Raw genomic sequence first — 21,258 nt, 5'->3', positions numbered from 1 at the left:
CACGCCTCAATAATAGCTCAAGGACACCACTCTGGATGCTTACATCAGACCCCAAATATAAACACTGCTCAAGCTGCACAGCCCACCCGCCATCAGTGCAGGCGTGAGGCCAAGGTCACGTTTCCACACAACATACATGTTCCTCACAGAAGTCCATGCCCTGGGTCTCAGCAAGAGGAATGCGCTTCCCCATCTGCAATTCTAGAATTCTGGCACAAGGGGGACAGTTATCAGATGCACCACCTCTTCTTTTGCTTATGCACAGGTGACTTCATCAGTACCTCAGTCAGTGTAATTCTATAATCTGTGCACAAGCAGGAATATCCCTAAAGCATGGACTGTGGAATGCCTTTAGTTAGGCTACAGCTCTGTAAAGCCAACAAATTAGTTTTCATTAGGCCAAGTCTACGGCCATGAATCTTATTGTGGCCTCAAAAAGAAATCAGGCCCAAATGCACAATTTCAACAAGTCGGGCGATCGATGTGCACATTGTGAGGTATATCAGTACGATGCAGTCCTGCGGGTCGATCCTCAGATCATACGTGCAGCATATGTATGATCTGTCGGCTTTGTTTGTGATCGTAAGCTTTTAATGCACATACGATCGCTGGTTCGCTCCTACGACCTGCTTACGATCAGGTTGTGCTAACGTATGGCCAGTATTAAAGTATGAGGGGGGATATTCATTCACTAGACCGTCTGGAATTTATAAACATAGGACACGTCACTATCTGTGACACATCCACTCTGTAGGGGGTAATATCCAAACTAAACAGGATATATCCTTGTTATGCTGCTTTCCCACTGACTACACGGGTAGTGACCCTTTTTTTTAAACGGGTAAGAGCCATAAAGACCCTTTCCCACTGCAGCTTTTAAACGGTAAATTACTGTTTAAAAGCTCTTTTTGTCACACAGGGGCATCGGGGACAGCACCAGGCTTCAGCCTGGGCAGGTAAGTCCTGGAGGGGAGGACCCCTTCATTGGGGGGGGTCCCCACTCCCCCAGGGCCCCTGGCCAGGCTGACCGGTCAGAGGGCTGAATGCTTTGGCCGGGGGGGACTTGTATAAAAAGTCTCCCCCCGACTGTGGCATTACCCTGCTGGCTGGTTTGGCCTGGTTCTTAAAATACGGGGGACCCCTAGTCATTTTGTCCCCCGTATTTTGGGAACCAGCCCCGGACCTGGAGCCTGGTTAAAAAAAAAAAAAAAAAAAAAAAAAAAAAAAAAAAAAAAAAAAAAAATCAGCGAAGCCCTATTTGTCGGGTTTCCTGATTTTTTATTACCAGCCCTGGTTCTTTCAGCCTGGTGCTGGTTACGGCAGTGGGGGGGACCCCATGACGTTTTTTTTTTTGTTTTTTTTACGGGTACCCCTTTCCCACTGCCAAAAAAAAAAGCTTTTAAACGGGTAAAACTCTGCTTTTTACCAGTTTAAAAAAACCCAGTGTTTTTAACCGGATAAAGCAACCTGGAGCTTTCCCACTGCAGCTCTACCCATTTAAAAAGGCAAATTACCGTTTAAGAGCTGCAGTGGGAAAGGGGCATCACTCAGGTTATATAGAACAGAGTGAGTGTCTAGTACAGCGTGAAGACACATTGTTGTGAGTGTACAGAACAGCGCAAGGACAGAGAGTGTGTGTGTGTGTGTGTGTGTGTGTGTGTGTGTGTGTGTGTGTGTGTACACACAATGTTGCAGGGAGCCCATATCTGTGGTCATCTTATCAGAACCCAGGACAGCACTTTCTCTTCCCCTGTAAACAGCCATAAACCTGGAGACCATCATCTTTGGCATCTCGGAGGCAGCTTTCACCTCACAAATCTGGGTATTGATCTCCTGTCCTCACTTTACAGCTGATTGGGAGGTTTAAGGTTTTAAAGATCAGAAAGATTCCGGAGTGGTTTAAGTCTCCAATAAACAGAAGTCAGATAACAGCAGCAGATACACGAGTGCTGCTCTGCAATATGGAGGAACCCCCAAACACACACACACACACACTAGAGGTTCACATACCGATACAGAATTACTATAAGAGAGACAGTAAAAAAGAGCCAGATAGTGTAACATATAGGATAGGGTGTGATTTACTGGGTCAGCCACAGGAAGGTAGACAAAGCCCTTAGGCCGACACACTCAAAATGGGTGCACTGTGTCCCCTTCACGGACTAGTGGATGATAGGGCTGCCACGTCTGCTGGTACAAAAAAAAAAAAAAAGGGGGGGGGGCGCGACCCACGTTGATCTTTGTCCTGTGGACCTTCAGCGGTAGACCTAATGCATGTCAATCTAGTGACCGTATACCATAGGATAGGCGAGAATAAAGGTCACTGCAGCCAGCACATCTCTCCTCACCACCTCCATTCATGGCATTTGGGCGATAGAACCCATTTGGCGCTGCATGGCAGAGTATTGACATATATTCCTACAAGAACATATTGTAGGGACACAGACTGAGGGAATAAAAGGAAAAGCATGCCACCTGACCCAATCCCGGCTCAAAATAGGTTACAAAGCCAGGACCGTTAAAAAATAAAAAAGGATTTGCAGAAGGTCTCATCCTCACACTCATCCCAATAGTTGGGAGATTGGTCTGTAGGGTCCTCCACCTCATGTGGCAGAGACCAACGACCCTAGCTAGACTGCGCGCGCGCGCCCCCCCCCCCCGGCATACTGGGGATGTGCCCATACCCAGATTTGCTACCTGCAAATATCAATTATTTGGCTAAGTAATTATCTATTGGGCGTTGGAAAACATGGGCACAGGACAGGGAATGGTGCCAAGGCTAAAGGTGCCCACACACTAGAAAGATCTGGGATCTTAAGATGTGCGCATAAATTAGCATTTAAATCTTTGACAAAAGATTTCAGGCAAGCACACATCTTTACCAAAGATTTTTCTTATGCAGGGTACACACCAGAACGACTAGAGCCCAATCCCATCAATCTAGATCCAATCCCGACCGATTGGATGTAGATTGGGCCCTTTTTTGCCTGTTCTGGTCCGATCCCGATCCGATGTGCGGCCCCGTGGGTTGGTCGGTCGTTATTCAGATCCTACCTGCAGCAGGTAGGATCTGAAAACAACCATACACCCGGGTGCGGGTCGTGATCAGATTGGTGCACATCGTGAGCTCCACATGATTGTGAGTGGGTTGGACGACCCGCTCACTATGTGCATCGTGAGCGGGTCGTCCTGGTGTGTACCGGGCATTAAGATCCCGTGTGCGTTTCTATGGATCTTTTGTTAAATCTTCTGATCTTTCGTGCAGCATACAAGATCAGAAGATTTAGCAAAAGATCGACAGGAGCGCGCATCGGACCGTTATCGGTCGATTTTCGACCAATTATCGGTAAACATAGGACAATATATCGGCTGATTTATCGGAAAATCTGCAAAAAATAAAAAAAATTGTTCTAGTGTGTGGGCACCTTAAGTAAGGAGAGCAAGCAAAAGCACAGGGACACTGGTCAATCAGGGGTTCTGGGTTCAGTTCAAATTGAAAGCAATCTCATTTTGCATCAGTCAACAATTCTATCAAACGTCCAGCAGAGAGATCAAATACTCACCTAAGTAATGGTGATAAAAAGGGCTTTGATAATGTAAAGCTAATGAACCCGCCTGTTCTAGCAACAATGACCCAGATGGTATTTATCATAGGATTAGAAGCAAGTGGGGCTAAAGTGGAGACAGCTGTAATAATGCACATAAGACCACTGCAACAATGTATGCACTAACTGTGCAGGGTAGACACACACACACACACACACACACACACACACACTCACTCACTCTACAGCCATATCCGAAACCAAATCAGCAGCATCTCAAGAGAGATTTAGCCGTACTTGGAATTCATGAAGGATATAGAAAATAAAGTAAGCTTGGCAGTGCAATAGCCACTAATCTCGGGATTTTAAGGAATTTTGTGCCTACATGAAGTCTCAATCTCGAACGCAAGTTGACACGTTGGCAGAATATACCAATCGCAGTCAAAGATCAGTCTGAGCCAAACGATAACGTGGCCAGTCAGCGCAATGGTTTCCAAGGTTACAGAAACTTGAGTAACACATCACACCCAGAACCCAGCCTAGGCTGCCAGACAAGACATGATAGAGACGTTTCCAGTTCATAACTTTGAAGAAGAGACATTCAAAATATATGGTTATTATTATTATTATTATTTGCAGGAATAAAGATACCCTGGTTTAGCATTACAGGTTTATGCAATAATCACATTCTCTTTACATTGTGGTCCTGATGGTATTTGGGGTTCTTTGTAAGGAATCACCCTGTACATGTCCTACGGCTCCTGATTATTTCCATTTTCTAGGTTTCATGTTGGCAGCTAATTTTCTATTTGACATCTATGTAGAACCATGTGGACAATGGGATATTAATCTTGTTACAGCTAAACAAGAAATGTAATATTGTGCCATTATGCTTCCACTGCTAGATGTTGTAATCTTCCCAGGCTGCTGTATTTGGGCGTTGTTATGGTGATGGGTGTAATGTACACATTTGTGATGTCTGTTCGGTATCTTCACACGTGGTCAAATGGAAGTTCTTGTTCATTTTATCATCCTGACGGAAGATCTAGAAACTGAAGTTCTGAAAGGTTGATGCGATTTTTTTTTTTTTTTTTTAAACACACACACACACACACACACACACACACACACACACACACACACTTGGAGCTTGTACATTTGAGGGCTGCACTCCAAGACTACAGGGACAATTGCAGTTTGTGTGCAGCAGACAAAGGAACAATTATATTGGGTCGGTTTGGCACCGGGCTATGGAAAGTTAGCCCGTTCTGTAATTGTGCTGCAGGCCCACAGCTCAGCCTGGTATTGCCAACTCCGGAGACTCATTCAGTAAATTCAGCACAAGACGTGTACTGGATGTGGCACAAGGTGTCAACTCCTGAGACACTGAGAATTGTGCCAGAGTGTCGCTCACCTGTTTGACCATATGCAGCAATAGAATTGGCTAGATTTAATGAAGTCATTAGCATAATGCACGCAGGAAGGAGTTACCCAGCAGCTCTGGGGCATTGATACACTGCAGCTGTCCGGGTGCCCCCTGGCTCGCGTGCACTTCCTCCATAGCAGAGTGATCCCACACAGAGATGCTATCTGTATTGCATCTAAAACTACTAATTTCCAGTAAATTCACTTCAAAGGTGCCATTGCAACCATCGGAAACCCGCAAGTAGACGTAAAATGTATTTCCAACCAATGGGAACATTGATTGTTGCTAAGTAACCAATGCCCACCCTTACCAAGTCGAGTGACAGAGTGCCGTGGACTAGAGTAAGCAAAGTAAAATTCAGCTAAATAGTGTAACGTAGGTGGGCTATGTACTAAGCACTGGAGAGATATAAAGTACCAGCCAATCCGTTTCTACCTGAAAAATGACAGGAGCTGGTTGGTTGTACTTTATTGCTCTCCAAAGCTAAGCATACAGCAGCCTTAGTCTATCGACCTCTTACAGATCCGGTAGCCGTAAAACTCTGCCGATGGATGGTACCTACCAGACCCTTCCCTGTGAAAGGTCATAGAACGTCGGGAAGAAACATCAGCTCACATGTAGGGGTCTGCAAATAGGATCTACGTAATATAATCACAGGGCTCTCCATTTGTGACATGCTCATCAGGCACACGCACACACAAAACTTACTTAACCCTTTGAGTACCAATATCTGCGAGAGATGTTCAAGATATCTGCTATATATATTTTTTAAAACAGATTTCCTATAGAACATCATCATTATAATGAATAAAAATGTTTGCTTGTCAATTTCACACCTATTTTGACAAATTCACTTGGCATTTAAAGGGTTAAGTACTACTACACGATAGCATTACGTGGATCTATATTGCGGAGCGAAGTCACAGGTGTTGAGTGGACGCATTACAAGTATTAAAAACATGCACTCTGGTTCGGCACCAATATAAAAATCACCAGTGAAAGAAAATAAACGGAACAGGCGGCGAGCATCTAACACCAGCTCAGACCCAGTAACCCATAGAAAGAAAGTCTCTACTGCTGCCCATACACTTGTGAGATATTGCATGCAATCATTCAATTTCTACCACATCTGGCCGGTAAAGCAAATGATTGTATGCATTTTTTAAAGGGACCATTTGACACGATGCACGGACACACCGTTGAAGGTCGCGTCAATAGACAGTATGTGCTGTATATAATATCTATTGAATTGTAGGAACAACTGCATGTGAGTGGGGGGCGGAGGGAACGCTTTCGGCAGCGTGGGGTTTGGGAAGAGAGGGCCGGAGGGACCGCTGGTGACGTAGAGGGGGACGGGCAGAAGAGTAGAGTAGCGCTGGAGGCAGAATTTTTAAAACACTGGGCAGCCCTCTGATTGGCTGAGAGAGATCAGCCAGAGGGATGCCCAGTTCTACGCAACTCTGACGCCCTTGGCCCGCCCTCTTCCAGCACCCGATGCGCCATTGGGTGCTGAAAGGGGCAAGTTTTGCACCATAAGACTCGATTGGATTCGTTGCACATTGTACAAGTGTATGGGTAGCACTATGTACAGCGGTCCCTGATCAGAGGGCAGAGCTGCGGAATCAGTGGGTGGACAGAAATGGCCGCAACAGCCATAAAGATGACATGCAGTCGCAAGGACATTGGCGCCAGTGCAGACTGGAACGCACGCATCTTGCATGCTCCTGAACCAAGCATCAGCAACAAACGCAGACAGCATTGGTAACTTAGCAGAAGCAATCCGCTATTCCATGGTCAGTGCTTTCTTCATTGTTCACAACACAGCACATTGAAGGAGACCTTCACAACGCACAAGTCCTGCTCCGCCCCCACAGATACATATTGTACAGTTGTAGGCCTAGAGCGGATAGATGTACAGTGAAACATTACCACATTTGGAGAGTACGGGAGAGTAATAACATTCCAGTCATTGTTAAAGATCTCCCACAATTCCTGAGCGCAGCTGGCATTGCTTCAGGTTAGGATTCACAAGTTAGAAAAAAAAAAAAAAAAAAAAAAAAATTAAAAAAAAATGTAAAAACCCACACATCTATAACACAAGTAGTAACTTCATAATAAGATAAGACATTTTAAAATAAGGGAAATATATATATATATATATATATATATAATTAAAAATAAAGTGTAACACCCACACAGGAGCGTATGGGGCTTATCCAAACAGAAGAGATCGCCTCTGGAATCCATCAGCTTCGTCCGTGCAAACATCTGGAGCAAATTACTGTTCACAACTATTTCAGGTCTTATGGCCACGTCACCAGTAGGCCTGTGTCACACATCGCTCCCCGTGCCAGACAGTAATCCTCAAAACAGAATCCCCTTAAATGAATTTTTTAAATGTTTTATTTTAGTTGTACTTCAGTATCTGAACTATTCAAAGATTGAGATTTCCCTTACCTATATGTCCACTACAACGTGGGGGTGTGCGGGAATAAGGATAAGCAGCATCTAGACCAGGGCTGGGCAACACCGGCCCTCCAGATGTTGATTAACTACACATCCCAACATGCCTTGCATCAGTTTCAGCATGGCCACATAGCAAAACTAATGCAAAGCATCCTGGGATGTGTAGTTCATCAACATCTGGAGGGCTGGTGTTGCCCAGCCCTGATCTAGACAGACTGTTAATAGGTGGACATCAGAAGGTGAAAAGGGATAAGGTTTTTAGAAAATTACATGCGTCAACTTTTTGTTTTGCTGAGGAACTATGGGGGTGGTTTTAAATAGAGAAAACCATGTGCACTGCAGGTGGGGCTGATGTAACATGTGCAGAGAGTTACATTTGGGTGGAGTGTGTTCAAACTGGTGGAGTGTGTTCAAACTGAAATCTAAAAAGTGCAGTGTTAAGGCCCATACACACTGGGCGACTGAGCTGAAAGCCGCTCAAAACAGAAGGTTTAAGCGGTTTTCAGCTCAAAGCCGCCCAGTGTGTATGCCCCGGCAATGAGCGCTGTTAGGCGGCTTTCCTGGTGATGATGCGGGAGCGTGCATCTGCTGGTATTATGCGCTATGCAAAGCCGTCCTCCCCCCCAGTGACGGCGCCAGGCAGGGGGACAGTGCATACACACTGAGCGGCTTTGCACCCCATCGTTGTCCCTACACACTGGGCATAATCACCTAGTGTGTATGGACCTTAAGAATATAGCAGCCAGTATTTACCCTGCACAGAAACAATATAACTCACCAAATGTAACACACTCTGCACCTGTTACATCTGCCCAACCTGCAGTGCAGCATGGTTTTGTCCGTTAAAGAAGGAGTTTGCTTTTGCAACCCAACCAGAATCACCCCATATATACTAGTTAACCGTAAGGTCTCTGTGCTACATTTTGCATATAGACTTCTATACAGATACCGCCCAACACACATTGTGGAAACGGTGATAAATACATTATACCACAGAAGCCAGTTCTCTTTTTAAAGCGATAGAAATTTCACAGAGTTCAGAGAATTCTTCCAGTTTTGTTGCCATTGGATATGACAAGTTGTTCACACTATTATATGGACAGAGCAGATTCACCGCTGTATCTAAGGGCAAAAAGAACTTGGAAACAACAACAGAGGCAAGCAATACATTTTTTTCCACTGACGCAGGGCAAGACATTAGGGGGGGGGCTTTGAAAAAGTAGTCATGTCACTGTAATTATTTCATGCGCCAAAAGGTAATTTCAGGAGGACCAGCAGATATATGGAAACCATTACAGTATCAATTCAGTATACCTGAAAGTGTAAACTAAAACCAGATGGTTGCTGGGGAGCTCAGCCAGCAGCGGGGTACGTCACTATGGGCTATATGCAGAGACCAGACACAGGCAATGTGTTCCCAGAGTGCAAATGCTCCGGCACTTGTGTATACGCTTCTACTGTACATATCATGGGGGAGGGGGCTGGGATAGCATGCAGATAACGCTGCCTTGCACACAGATTGAAGAGTATGGTAGGGGCTGTGGGGCACCAAACACAACCAAAATATACATAAAGCAAGAGTCCCAGCAGTGTGCAGCATGATCCTGTGATTCGGTCTGCCTAGAGACACGGTGTATTTGGGAGGTCACACTAGTAATAGAAAAGGCTCATTTAGCCAAACTCCTGCACATTCTCTGGACAGTCCTCCGTCCCTATACTTCAAAACTTTATAGCTGTCATTAGAAGACATTTACACTGACTATAGCAATGTATAAGACTGGTGGGCAGGCAAAATAGATTAGAAGCTGGATATTTTAACCAACAGAAATGCAATAGCAAAATGCCGCCTGTACCAGGACACAACATCAGCGATACCCAAGGTCTGCCAGCTGCTGGTTCCCCCTTATAGAACGCAGCCTTTCCTACGGTACAAGAAACGCCAGAGATAGCTTCAGCACCCATATATTGATTAGAATATTGGATTAAAGTTATCTACAGATTTAAAAAAAAAAATTTTTTTTTTTTTTTTTTTTTTTTTTTAAAAGGCACACTGCTCCTCCCCCTCTGTAGGGCCAGCCACTGGAGGGTAATTATATATATATATATATATATATATATATATATATATATATATATATATATATATATATATATATATATATATATATATATATATATATATATATATATATATAAAAAATGTATACCCCACCCTATACTGCCCCCTATATATTGGGCACCCCTCGCCTCCATATACCATGCTGTAACCCCAGGTCTAAAAAAAAAAAAAAAAAATCATGAGTATTTTTTTTGTCAACCTTCCTAATGTCGACCTAAATCATGTCAACTTTTGATATGTTGACCTTCAGTGGTCAACCTAACGCATGTCAACATTTTGTAGGTCACCCTAGTGACTGTATACAGCTGGGACTACAGCAGACAACCATCTCAGCTGCATTTCGTGTTATTTTAGAGTACACCAGCCGGTGTTAATTTAATGTAATAAATCTATTTATCACAGCAATAAGTAGCTGGCTACCACCCTCATAAGTTTGACTGTCTGTAAATACCCAGTTTGTTGTATCACTGTCTCCTATTGTAAATCACAACGGAATCTGCTGAGTTATATAAGAAATGGTTAATTCTATAAATTTATATCCATTCTTCTGGTTGTGTTCTCTATGTTTATATCAGGGGCTGAGTTAGCCCAGGACATGAGAGTGTAACATGAGAGTGTAATTAAACACCAGATCAGCACCAGGTCATGTAGTTCTTTTAGGTTATAAATAAGACCTCTGGTTCCGCTATGTGCGATGCTGACCAGCCCTATGATTCATGACATTACTATGATCCGGCATTTCCCCTATATCCCACACAAATTACTCCTACCCCCCCCCCCCCCCTGACAAGTGCTTTCCATGAAATGCAGTAATCATCACTTCCCCCTTACATCACACAATGGACACTCTTGACTTTTCCTCTGAGTGGAAGTTTCAGCCTGTATGAAAGTGAAAGTTGGAGACACCGCCCTGCAATCGTTCTGAAAATCAGATTTAACATGGAATCAGAGTGAAAGTTACATTTCAGGTAACTTTGCAGCATTCCCGCAGATCCTACAACAGTTGGGACTGGTAACGCAGCCACTGTCCACATACAGGCAGACCTGCCAGGCAATCAAGGGGTATAGGCGCGCATCCAATATGGACGTCTTGAAGTATCCGGCAATCTTAGCAGCTGGTGTATATATAGATCAAAAGATCATTTTTCAACCCCACACAACACATTTATGGAAGAGTACAAGCAGAGGTTGCCAAGAGCAACGATTTGCATTTACAGACAACTTTAATGCAGAGACACGAGTCTTGCACATGACAGGACCAGATGATCGCTCAGTGACAGGATAACGTCTGGTTTTCTAGGCAGAGAGAGTATGGAAATAGTCGCCTCGGTCGGCTGACAGCACGAGTCACAGGCAGAGCTGGGCGGGAATACATCCTCAGGAAGCAGAGTCACATTATGAAAACATCTGTTTCTGACAGGAATCCGGTTGGGGCCATTTGTAAACACTATGGAGATGTTAACGGTCACAGTGAGCGGCCATTCCTTCCACGCTACTGACCAATGCGAGACACGTGAAACACAAAAATACCAGTTTGCTGGGTGGACAAATACCAACTAGTCGTCTGCTGAAGCGGTTCTGGGCATGGTCTGGCACACAAGAGACTGTTACCCAGACTTAAGTCCACACCGTAGGAGGCAGCCATTTTGTGGGATGAGCCAATGCTCTTTAGACGGCAGCTTACCCATTCACTGGCCTTGCGCCTGGTTATTGCTGCCAAACGATGGGGATGTTAATGTTGAGGGTTTGACATATCAAGTGGTGAAGTGAGCAGGGAAGTGGACAGGTTTCCCATAACAATCCATCTGCTTCTACATAGTTTATGTATGTACTCAAATGCTACCTCAGAAGAACAGTTGCTACGGGCAACTCCTCCAGTCTTTCCTCGGCCTGAGACCAACCGGTTAGATTACAAAATGGCTAAATGCGAAGGCGAAGAGAAATACCCTCCTTGCATGTAAACATGAAACGCCACTGGGGCAATTCAATTAGATTACAGGAGTGCAATAACCGGGCCAAAATTGTCAAACAGCCTATAACATGACAAGCGGATTGGTTTGTACTTTCTCTCTCCTGCACCTTAATGCCCCCAATACCATATAATAGGGTGGCAAAAAGAACAACCAGGGAGGCAGTTGGCCAACATTCCGCAGTAACCTCGTGTCTGGGTGGGCGACTGCCTCGCTATCACTCCTAAGAGAAGGGAACTGTGACATGGGACCAATCCTCCTTTGCACTATTTAATGCAAAAAGGTTTTGCACAAAAAAAAAAATAATAATAATAATTACATTCAGGACGGGCATGGGCAATCGGTGGCTCTCCAGGCTGTTGTGAAACTACTCATCCCAGAATGCATTGCCACAGTTTTAGCATTCTCTAATAGCAAAACTGTGGCAAGGCATGCTGGTACTTGTAGTTTCACCCAAAGCTAGAGACCCACAAGTTGCTCATGCCTGAATTAGGACATAAAGTGCTCAGCTACATGAAGCTTGTGATCTGTAATGAAGAAACCTGCACAGCACGCTTAACAGATTTACCAAACAAGTGACCAACTCCTAGATATCAGATATAATCCTGTAATTGTTGTTTGTGTCAACTGAACAGTTTAACTATTGGCCCAGGCCCAGCTCATTGTCCTGTGACCCAGGTACTCTACAAAGGGGAAATCAATCTGCAAGTAGGGCAGAGGAGCAGCGTGCTGAGGCTTCCAGACTAATCAGATTGTGCAGGTAACCACCAATGTGGCTAGATCAGGTGCTGAAGGTACAGCGTCCGCCCTTATGGTAATATTACTAGTAGCACCACCTACAAGACCTCTGCAGGAGACAGAAGCAAGGGCCAGACATCATGTCACTGCCCCCAGTCACATTCAGCCATGTCCCGACTCATCTCCTGATATACTCCCACTATATAACTTTGTCTGTGGCTTCTTGCTGCCTCCATTCCCCTCCTCACATCATGTCACTGCCCCTGTCACATGCAGCACTGTCCTCACTGACACATGCCTCATCTCCCGATATTCTCTGTGCTGCTGGGGACCCTGCTCCTCCCACTATATAACTTATGTGACTGTCCGGATGAGGCTGCAGCAGGATGGCTTCCATACTGTATGATGCATTGCATGTGGCAGAGACCCAGCTAGTGGAGTACGGGCTCAGAGAAAGTGGCGACATACAAGACTGAATGACCTAGTCCTCCGTTCTCCTTCTGAAGAGGCTTACCACCAGGAGGAAGGAAAAACAAACATGACAGGTCGGGGAGGAAACCCAGTGACAATGACAGGAACACGGTGGCTTCAGACCGCAAATCAAAGGACAGCTAGATACAGAAACTCTATGGGGCAGGGACAGAACTATATCAATAATAACCCAATTAACCAGTGCAATGCAAGTACCCTCCTTATTGTGATACAAACATTAACAGTGTATTAATCAGAGGATGGGTTTGCCTATCATTCAATGACACTGAAATCCTGCTACTGTAGCCCTGGTTTCTTGCATTTGGTTTCAGTTTTATTAGAAAAAAAAAAAAAAAACACATTGGCAAACACAAGGGGGGGGGGGGGGGGGTCCAGATGCCCAGATATACCTCTTTCCCACAGCCGGGCCATCAGCCACTACATGTGGTGTGAAAGGAGGAACGAGGGCTACTGCCCAAGCCCAGCGGCAGCAGTTTCCAGTCAGGTTTGAAGAATCTACCAGGCTTACCCGGATCACTGAGCCTGCATGTGTCTGACATACTGTAGTACATACGCACCACTGTATTTGGGGCAGAATATATTGTTACATGCGTTCAGCATGGGCTGACAGCTATTGCTCTAAAATCAAACATTCAGGAACCCCCCTCCAGAAGGCTGGCAGTTACCCATGGGCACATTAAGAGCATTCGCTCAGGTAAGAGATTACTATAATCCTGTGGTAACAAATGTTTATCTGGTAAACACTCCTTCCACATACCAAGAGGTCACTTCCAGGCCGGCAACCGCGCACACTGGAGCATCAGCTGTTCATTCCTAGGCTAGGGAAAATAAAGTGACAGGCTCCAGATGCCATTCTCTGCATGTAGAACAGGCGTGACCGCTCTGAAGGGTGCAAGATACAGGGTGGGAGGATATAAGAGCATCACACTGGAGCAAATAGCAGTAAGGCCAAATACCCAGTAATATATATTTTTTTTTTCCCATTTATTCCTGCAATATGACAAAGCCCTCCTACCCGTCCCATCCAGAAAGCCTCTTTATCACTGCAACAACCGAACAGCAAAAAGGGAGCCAATTGTAATCTAAAAGAAATACAGCTGGAGAAGTCTCTGCAGAAAATCAATAACTCAAAATACAGAAGGCCGCGGTTATTTTCTGCCGACTAATTACTTTACTCCGAGCACTTAACAGCCCTGCAGAAGTCACCTTGAGCAGCCGCAGGGAAAGTAACTGCTACAGACACAGCACCCCCAATCCCTCCTAAAGATTCTGCAGAAAAGGGGAGAGGTACCGGTGCTCTGGCCGGGGTTCTCTTCTTCCTTTCATGGCCTTCAGAAACAGAACAGATTACGGCATTTGCCAATTTAAGCTGCATAGGCTTTTTGTAATCTAAAAAAACATGATTTATCAAAAACGTAAATCTGATTACTTGCCAAAAAGCTAAAGAAACATGACGGGAGAGAACAACAAGATAGCAAGAGTCTATGCAATGCCCAGAGACCAGGGGCAACTTTGTCTGACCAGCTAAGCCCCTCAATCACTTCATGAAGGTCAAATACACAATTTAGTCCATGTGGGATGGGGGATTTACTGGAGTCACCGCCTGTATTGACAGCAGAGAAATCAGATGGAATACCTGTAGGCCTTATCCAGACAATCTTCCACAATAGAAGCAGGATGCCCAGCTCAACTTTTAGAACGCCAGTAGCGGATTCCTATGGCTGGGTAATAAAAAGAATCCAACATGGTATCCACATATAAAATACGGCGACAAAAAGAAGAGTTAAGAAATATTGACTTTGTGTCGACCTTTTGCATGTCGGTGTTAACCTGGACAAAATAGAACACACCCAGTCCCAACATCCTGCGACGTTGTAATGACTGTCAGAGAAAGCTCTCATTATATAAGAGCTGTGCCTCTTTCTTCCATCATTCTGGTGCCTTGAAACAGAACATACGATTGGTTCTCCGGTCTCCAAAGTAACAAGTTAACGAATTAGTCATCCGAGTAACACCCGCCAAGAATGAATGAGGTCCCTTTTGTGCCACCAAATCACCCATAACCTTGGTGCTGATTTTCCTTACTTGGACCCCCTTTTGCTACACTAAAAACAGTCTCTTTATATAAGATTACAATTTGGGCATTTTGCGGTCCTTTAAAAACACGATGCCGAGGGTGTCCAAGAAATTTGCCTTATTGCAATGGACACAAACACGCTTGGAGAATTATTCTGACCAACACTTCCGCACAAGGCTGTGCTCACAATGGGCGGGATGCTGTAACATCCACGCCTCCTGTCCGCCGCACATCGCCGGCTACCGCAGACCTAATTATCGCATGTGCTGTAACATATGCGATAATTATGGCAAAGGACAGCTCTTGCGTGAAGAGCTGTCCTTTGCGATGTTGCCGGCGATGTGCTGCGGGCCCCGGTGGCTCCCCCCTCCCTCCATTACCCGGGGCTGCTGCCGGGTGGCCTCTCCTCCTCCTCCCTGCAACAGGAATCGCTGTGCTGCCTGGACACAGCAGGTGAGGGGGGGTGTCGGCGCGAGGTGGCGGGGGTCGCATTAAGAAGCCCATAGGCTTCTATGGGGTATACCCAGCTTTTGCTGGCGATACCCCTCGCAGTGAAAACCCGATAACGGGGTTTTTACAGAATTTTTGCTATAGAGAATCTCCCCCAATGGCCATTACTCAGTACAAATTTGTTCTCAAAATGGGCAAAACCATGTGCACTGCAGGTGGGTATAGAGAGAGTTAGATTTTGTTTCGGTGTAGGGTAAAAACTGGCTGCATTATTTTTACACTGCAATTTAGATCTCAGTTTCAACACACCCCACTCAAATTTAACTCTCTCTGCACATGTTACATCTGCCCCACCTGCAGCGCACATGGTTTTGGCCATTTTGAGAACAAATTTGTACTGCAATCAGATCTGAATAAGGGCCAATGTGCAGATGCAAAAACATGGACACATACAGCCAGTCATTCGGATACCATTTTGCCCACCCCATCACATTGGATTTGCTCAGACTATTCTGAGGGGAGTGTCTGGTACGCAGAGTGAGGGGTCTCCTGAACTAGTGTACATTCTAGCACCCATGCAGTTAAACTTCCCTGCGTGGGGTGTCGCTGTCTGCTGTGGGGTTTCTAACCCAGGCCTGGTTTGCATATCAGTGCTGATATACAGACCACACTAGAATGATCACTATGAACGACCTATAATCCCTGACTGAGTGGTTAGTTTTATAATCAAGGGCTCAGTCATCAGCTCAGTCATCAGCTCAGTATGTCTCCTAATTAAGGTCACACCTTTTCACTTACTGGCTTGTAAACTCCCCCAAAATAAATATTACGGGATACAACGTTGGCTCTGGCTCTTTCTTGTGAGTATTTTTATCAGTACAAATCGACCACTGAGTCTTCTTCACTGCTGTGACCACCTTACACAATACAGGAACCACAACCTTGTTCTATCACAGGGCAACATAACAGGTGAGGACCTGCTGAGCTATAAGTCACATGGCAAGATGAGAACTAATACCGCTTTCAGACCGCACTCTAGACCCGGGTTATTGCAGTGTTCTTGCGGCCCCAACACGGGTCAAGGTGCGGTCTGAAAAGGCCACCACGGGTCGAGCAACACGGGTGTTCAACCCTGGTAATGACCAGGGTTGAACACGGCTATGACCCGTGTCAAGTGCAGTGTGAACGGGTGCCTGGGTCGAGCGACCCGTGTCCCGTTCACAGTATGGAGGAGGCAGCACTGTCAGCTCCAAGTACTGCCTCCTCCAGAGCCCCCGATGACGCGCCGCCGAGCAGCTCTGCCCCCTGTGACGTCACTGACTCAGCAATATGCCGTGTCGGAACTTTCAGACCGCATTGCCGTGTTGCTCTGGGGATGGGACCCGTGTCCTAATCCCATGTGCGACACGGCATTTGCGGTCTGAAAGTAGTATCAGAGGAAGAGGAAAGTTGTAGGAGGCCACAAAAAGGTCAAGGCGTTAAAGTCACCTGAAGGTGAACTCTCCCTTTAAACACTTGTTTCTGTGACATGATAAACGAAGCACAGAGCTGGCACACGCGTGGCATGCACTCCCTGATCTTCCCTGATCTGCCCTACAATCACAAAGCAAACAGACAGGGTGGATTTAGAGAACCAGGACTTACAGCCTGGGGCAGGCAATGGAAGAAGCCTCAGTCACAGCCGGCAGGGAAAGAGCTCAGATACGTCCTGACAATACCAGGAGACCCGAAACCCTTACCAACTAAAACCCAACCAAGTTTTGGGGACCTGATACACAAACATCTGCGCAATTTATTAACATCAACAGCAATTTCTTCCCAATGAATACTACAAGTCAAGCGTAGCAGCACCGTCTTGTTATTATGGACACATCACTTGATGCCCACCAGGTTCCAGCCTGCCAACTCAAGGCTGGTAGTTCCTACCGTCTCTCCAGAATCAACAGCCTTGTGCACCACTCTTGCAGAATGGGGGGAGGGGTACAGTAATATAAGGACCATTAGAGGGGTATATTAGATGAAAGGGCCCAGATAAAAAAATTATACTCATTGCAGGTGCATTTACTGCACTGCATTCAGGTTCTGTTACATTGCAAACCAAATACAAGAAACACATTTGGATTTAGGTTTATAAAGAGACAGTTTTCTGTACTACGCCCCTTAAGCGTGCACAGGCAGAGGAGACCGTTAGCTGGAACATACTACCAGGGCTATCAGCAGATTTATCAGTCAGAAGATAAGCACGGGGTTTACATAGTGTTGCGCATGTATGCAGTGGCCTGTGTGTACATACTGCAGACAGCCTGGTAATCTGACATATTTACTTCTACAAGGTACAGAGCATGTGCGCAGCTAATTCTACACCACTCACTATACAGGGATCTGAGCCTCCTGTCGCCCGCCCTGTCTTCATCACGGCGCTCGCATATTAAAGTCCGTTCCAAGGATTTATTTGCAAGGCAGGAGAAATCGGTCGCTGGTCGGCAACCATCGGGTGATTTCTCCTGCAGCGGAGACATGTCTTGTTAACATCCCCTCACATGGTGGCGCGTGCACTCGACGCGATCAGCGTCACAGGCTTCGCAGCTTATCGAGCACAACAGAATGAGGGCCACAATGTGGTTAAAGCAGAAATAATTAACTGTTAACTAGTTAGTATCAATAAAATAGTGAAGGTCGGAAGATGCACAAACACCTAAAATCATGTACAAAATCCCCCCATAATTCTACACAGTTAAACATTTTAAAGTCAGATTTCCCAGAACCTTGGACGACCGTTCTAAGAAAGTTAAAACGTGATATGTGAACAATCTGAAGGGGAACTTTAGAACAATAAAGTTATTGAGAATAATTATTTTTTTTTTGTACATGGGTGAAAGCAGTAAAATGAACTCATTATTCCAGACCTTGGATAAGGGGGAGGGTAACCAGCCAAAGAGAGTCCCGAAACACAGCCACACCTTCCCCATGTGCTACTTACCAAGTTTTTCCACTAATTTCAGCATCACCCCTCCGATGTGTACGTCCCCGGTAACTCTGAGGGTAACATCGCGGTTCAGATCTGTCACGTGGATATTTAATTCCCACGTCCCATCCGCGTAGCAGCCATCTGGCATCCGTATACCATCGAGAGCCATCGCTACCTTCCTACGAGCAGAGGAAATGAGAGTCCCATTAGCCGAGAGAAGCCTCCTGGTAGCAGGAATCAGCCACACTATGCAGCCAAAATAGGTTCAGGAGGCTGGAAGGGCAAACGCAGGAATATTAATAGCTGCGATACAAAAGCCAGGGTAAATATTCCTGCTGTGGGAAAAAAAAGAGGGGGGCTGGGGGCTACAGATTTGCCAGTATAGGGTCTCCTGTAACTGGCAGCTAACAACTGGCACCTACCGCACTAGCTGGGCTTGCACAGAAGATGCAGCAAAATCCCAATAGTATATTCCCCCCCCTTGCAACTGGTGCTTCTCCCACCCCACCCACCCAGGTCTGCGGGTGCCACACAGACTGTAACAGCTGCTGAGCCACAGGCAGCCCAGGGGTTAAGGCTGTGGGAGAATCAGTGCGACTGGAGAACAGCGGTTTCCTGTGCAGTGTGTGCAGCCCCTCCTAGCCCAGGGCTTCTTCCCCCTACACAATCCCAGATCCCTACAGCCCCTCCTAGCCCTGGCCTTCCTTCCCTGCAGCCCCTCCTGCCCTCCCGGATCCCCGTCACCCAGTGCTATACATGTGCAGGATGAATCCTAGGAACACTCTGCAGACCGCTGCTCACCTGTTACCTCCAACTCACCCAACCGGTCTAGCCGGGTGCACTGATAACTTCTCTCATATTAGGGACATGCATGGGAGGGGATGCACAGGACCGGAGAGGGAGAGCATGGGGAGTGAGGCATGTACAGGGGACAGGATGCACAGGGAGTAGGGGGGACTGGAGAGGGAGAGCATGGGGAGTGGGGGTATACAAGGGACAGGATGCACAGGGCGTGGGGGGGGGGGCTGGAGAGGGAGAACATGGGGAGTGAGGGGGTGCACAGGTGTATGTAGTCTCTCTGTCGACAAACACTAGGTCGACCACTGTTAGTCAGTGACTAGGGTGACACGTGAAAATGGTCAACATACCATAGGTCAGCATTGTTAGGTCGACACAAGCTTAAGGTCTGTATCGATGACACAAGTTTCTTGGGTGCAGGCTGACTTGTTCATAGTTTACCATCCCAGTGGGCATAGAGTGAGAATAGTGTGCGGAGCGCAGCAAGGCACTATGTCCGGAACATAGCGAGCAGACGCAGTACACTTATATGGTGTCCATGTCGACATATGTCAACATAGAAACAAAAATATTTAAAAATTCATGTCAACCTTGTGGTTGTTGACCATGTCCACCTTAAGCTTTACACGACGTGTGGTATGTCAACCATTTTCAGAACTAGTCACTGTCAACCATTAGTGGTCAACCTATTGACTATCGACATAGAGCGGGACCAATCGGAGTAGGGTGGGGGACAGGGCAAAGGGGTATGGGTGCTGGGGAATATGGCAAGGAAGGAGGATAGAAGAATTAGGGGTGTACAGAGCAGAGAGGTATGGGGGAGTGAGGGGTACAGGAGTGAGGAAGGCAGAGCGGTATGGGGGGGGGGGGGGGGGGATTAAGTGAGCGGTATGGGGGGGGTGGATGAAGCGAGGGGAGGAGGGATACAGAGCAGAACCCGCAGCTTACCTCTCCCCTGTCCCGCACTCCGGCCGCTGCTGGGAGGATGAGGGGTGTAGAGGGATACAGCAAACAGGGAAGTGAGGTGAGGGGGGTACAGAGGAGTGGGAGGGATACAGAGCCCGCAGCTTACCTCTCCCCTATCCCGCACTCCGGCCGCTGCAGAGCACAGGACTCCGCTTCCCTCCTACAGCTAATGGAGTCCCGTCCCGTCCCCCCCCGCCGGGCGGCGGCGGCGGCGGCTGGGATCACGCGTCACTCCCCTCTCTCGGGGCCCGGGCGCTGGAGGGGGGTGTACCCGGAGGGCGCTGGATGCGGCACTGTGCTGGACCCAAGTGACTGCAGACGGAGGAGTCCCAGCAGCCGCTGCCCTTTTATGGAAGTGAATAAAACGCCGGGATTGGATCCAACATCCGGGCCTCAGCATAGGTGGGGGTGAGGGGAGGAGAGGGGGGCCGGAGGTCTGCTGTCCCGTTATACAGTCTCCCCCTCCCCCCCGCCGGCAGCTGGAGGATGCGGGATAGCCCGCACATGTCCCGGCTGCTGCTGCCGCTGTCCGGCCCCCAGCACTGTGTCCTCTATTATTCACATCAATAATAATAAGAATGTGTGCGCTGATGCTACAATGTCCGGGCTGAGAGCTGCGCCATGCAATATAGCGTTACCATGGCGTCTCACCCCTGGGTCTCTCGCCCCCGGCCACTGCAAACTTTACTCCCTCTGGATATATAGCATTTTGTTTTTCACCCACATTATATACTCCTTACTGTCAGGGGCGTAACTAGATATTCATAGGCCCTAGAGCAAAAGTTTGTAAGGGCCCCCAAAGATGGCGCCCCTGCAGCTCTGTGCCCCATAGCAGCTGCACCTCTTGCACCTATGCAGCGCCGGTGTAAGGCTTCACAGCACCCAAGGCAAAACTTACTGCACCCCCCCTCTCTTCCATACTGCCACCAATACCCACTTTCCAACCCTTTAAGGCAGTGGTCTCCAACCTTTTTTGGGTCGGGAGCTACTCGCGACAAAATAAACCGCCCGAAGAGCTACTAAAGTAAAAAATGTTAAAAAATCTGCATAATATAAAAAAAAACACACTGCAATGCCCCAGACATAATATGCCACACACTGTAATGTCCAATATGTCACAAACATACCTCCCAACACTGGAGGCAGAGGAGAAGAGACATCTACGCGTGCCGAAGGCACGCGCCAAAAATTATAGGGTTCAGCTACTACCGTGGAACTCCTGCAAGGCTACATCCCCCATTTT

General features: G+C 46.8%; 1 protein-coding gene across 6 annotated transcripts in view; it reads right to left on the bottom strand.

The window, feature by feature from the left end:
- FERMT2 (FERM domain containing kindlin 2) overlaps positions 1 to 20,488 on the bottom strand; it is a 54,227-nt gene extending 33,739 nt beyond the window's left edge. The window contains exons 1-2 of one of the 6 annotated variants that reach the window (XM_083166614.1): positions 20,122 to 20,488; positions 18,264 to 18,430 (exon numbers count right to left, since the gene is read on the bottom strand). In XM_083166614.1, coding sequence (XP_083022740.1) covers positions 18,264 to 18,420 — 157 coding nt within the window. In that variant the 5' untranslated portion in view covers positions 18,421 to 18,430; positions 20,122 to 20,488. Of the gene's footprint in view, positions 1 to 18,263; positions 18,431 to 18,673; positions 18,816 to 19,997 lie in introns of those variants that run through there. The other 5 variants (XM_083166617.1, XM_083166618.1, XM_083166619.1 and 2 more) reach the window with 5 other exon arrangements.
- Positions 20,489 to 21,258: the final 770 nt, after the last annotated feature.

This window comes from Crinia signifera, chromosome 12 (genome assembly GCF_055691185.1).
Source record: "Crinia signifera chromosome 12, ASM5569118v1, whole genome shotgun sequence".
In the NCBI taxonomy this organism is placed as follows: domain Eukaryota; kingdom Metazoa; phylum Chordata; class Amphibia; order Anura; family Myobatrachidae; genus Crinia; species Crinia signifera.
Note: the sequence above shows the minus strand (reverse complement) of the source record. Positions and strands in the feature narration are given on the sequence as shown.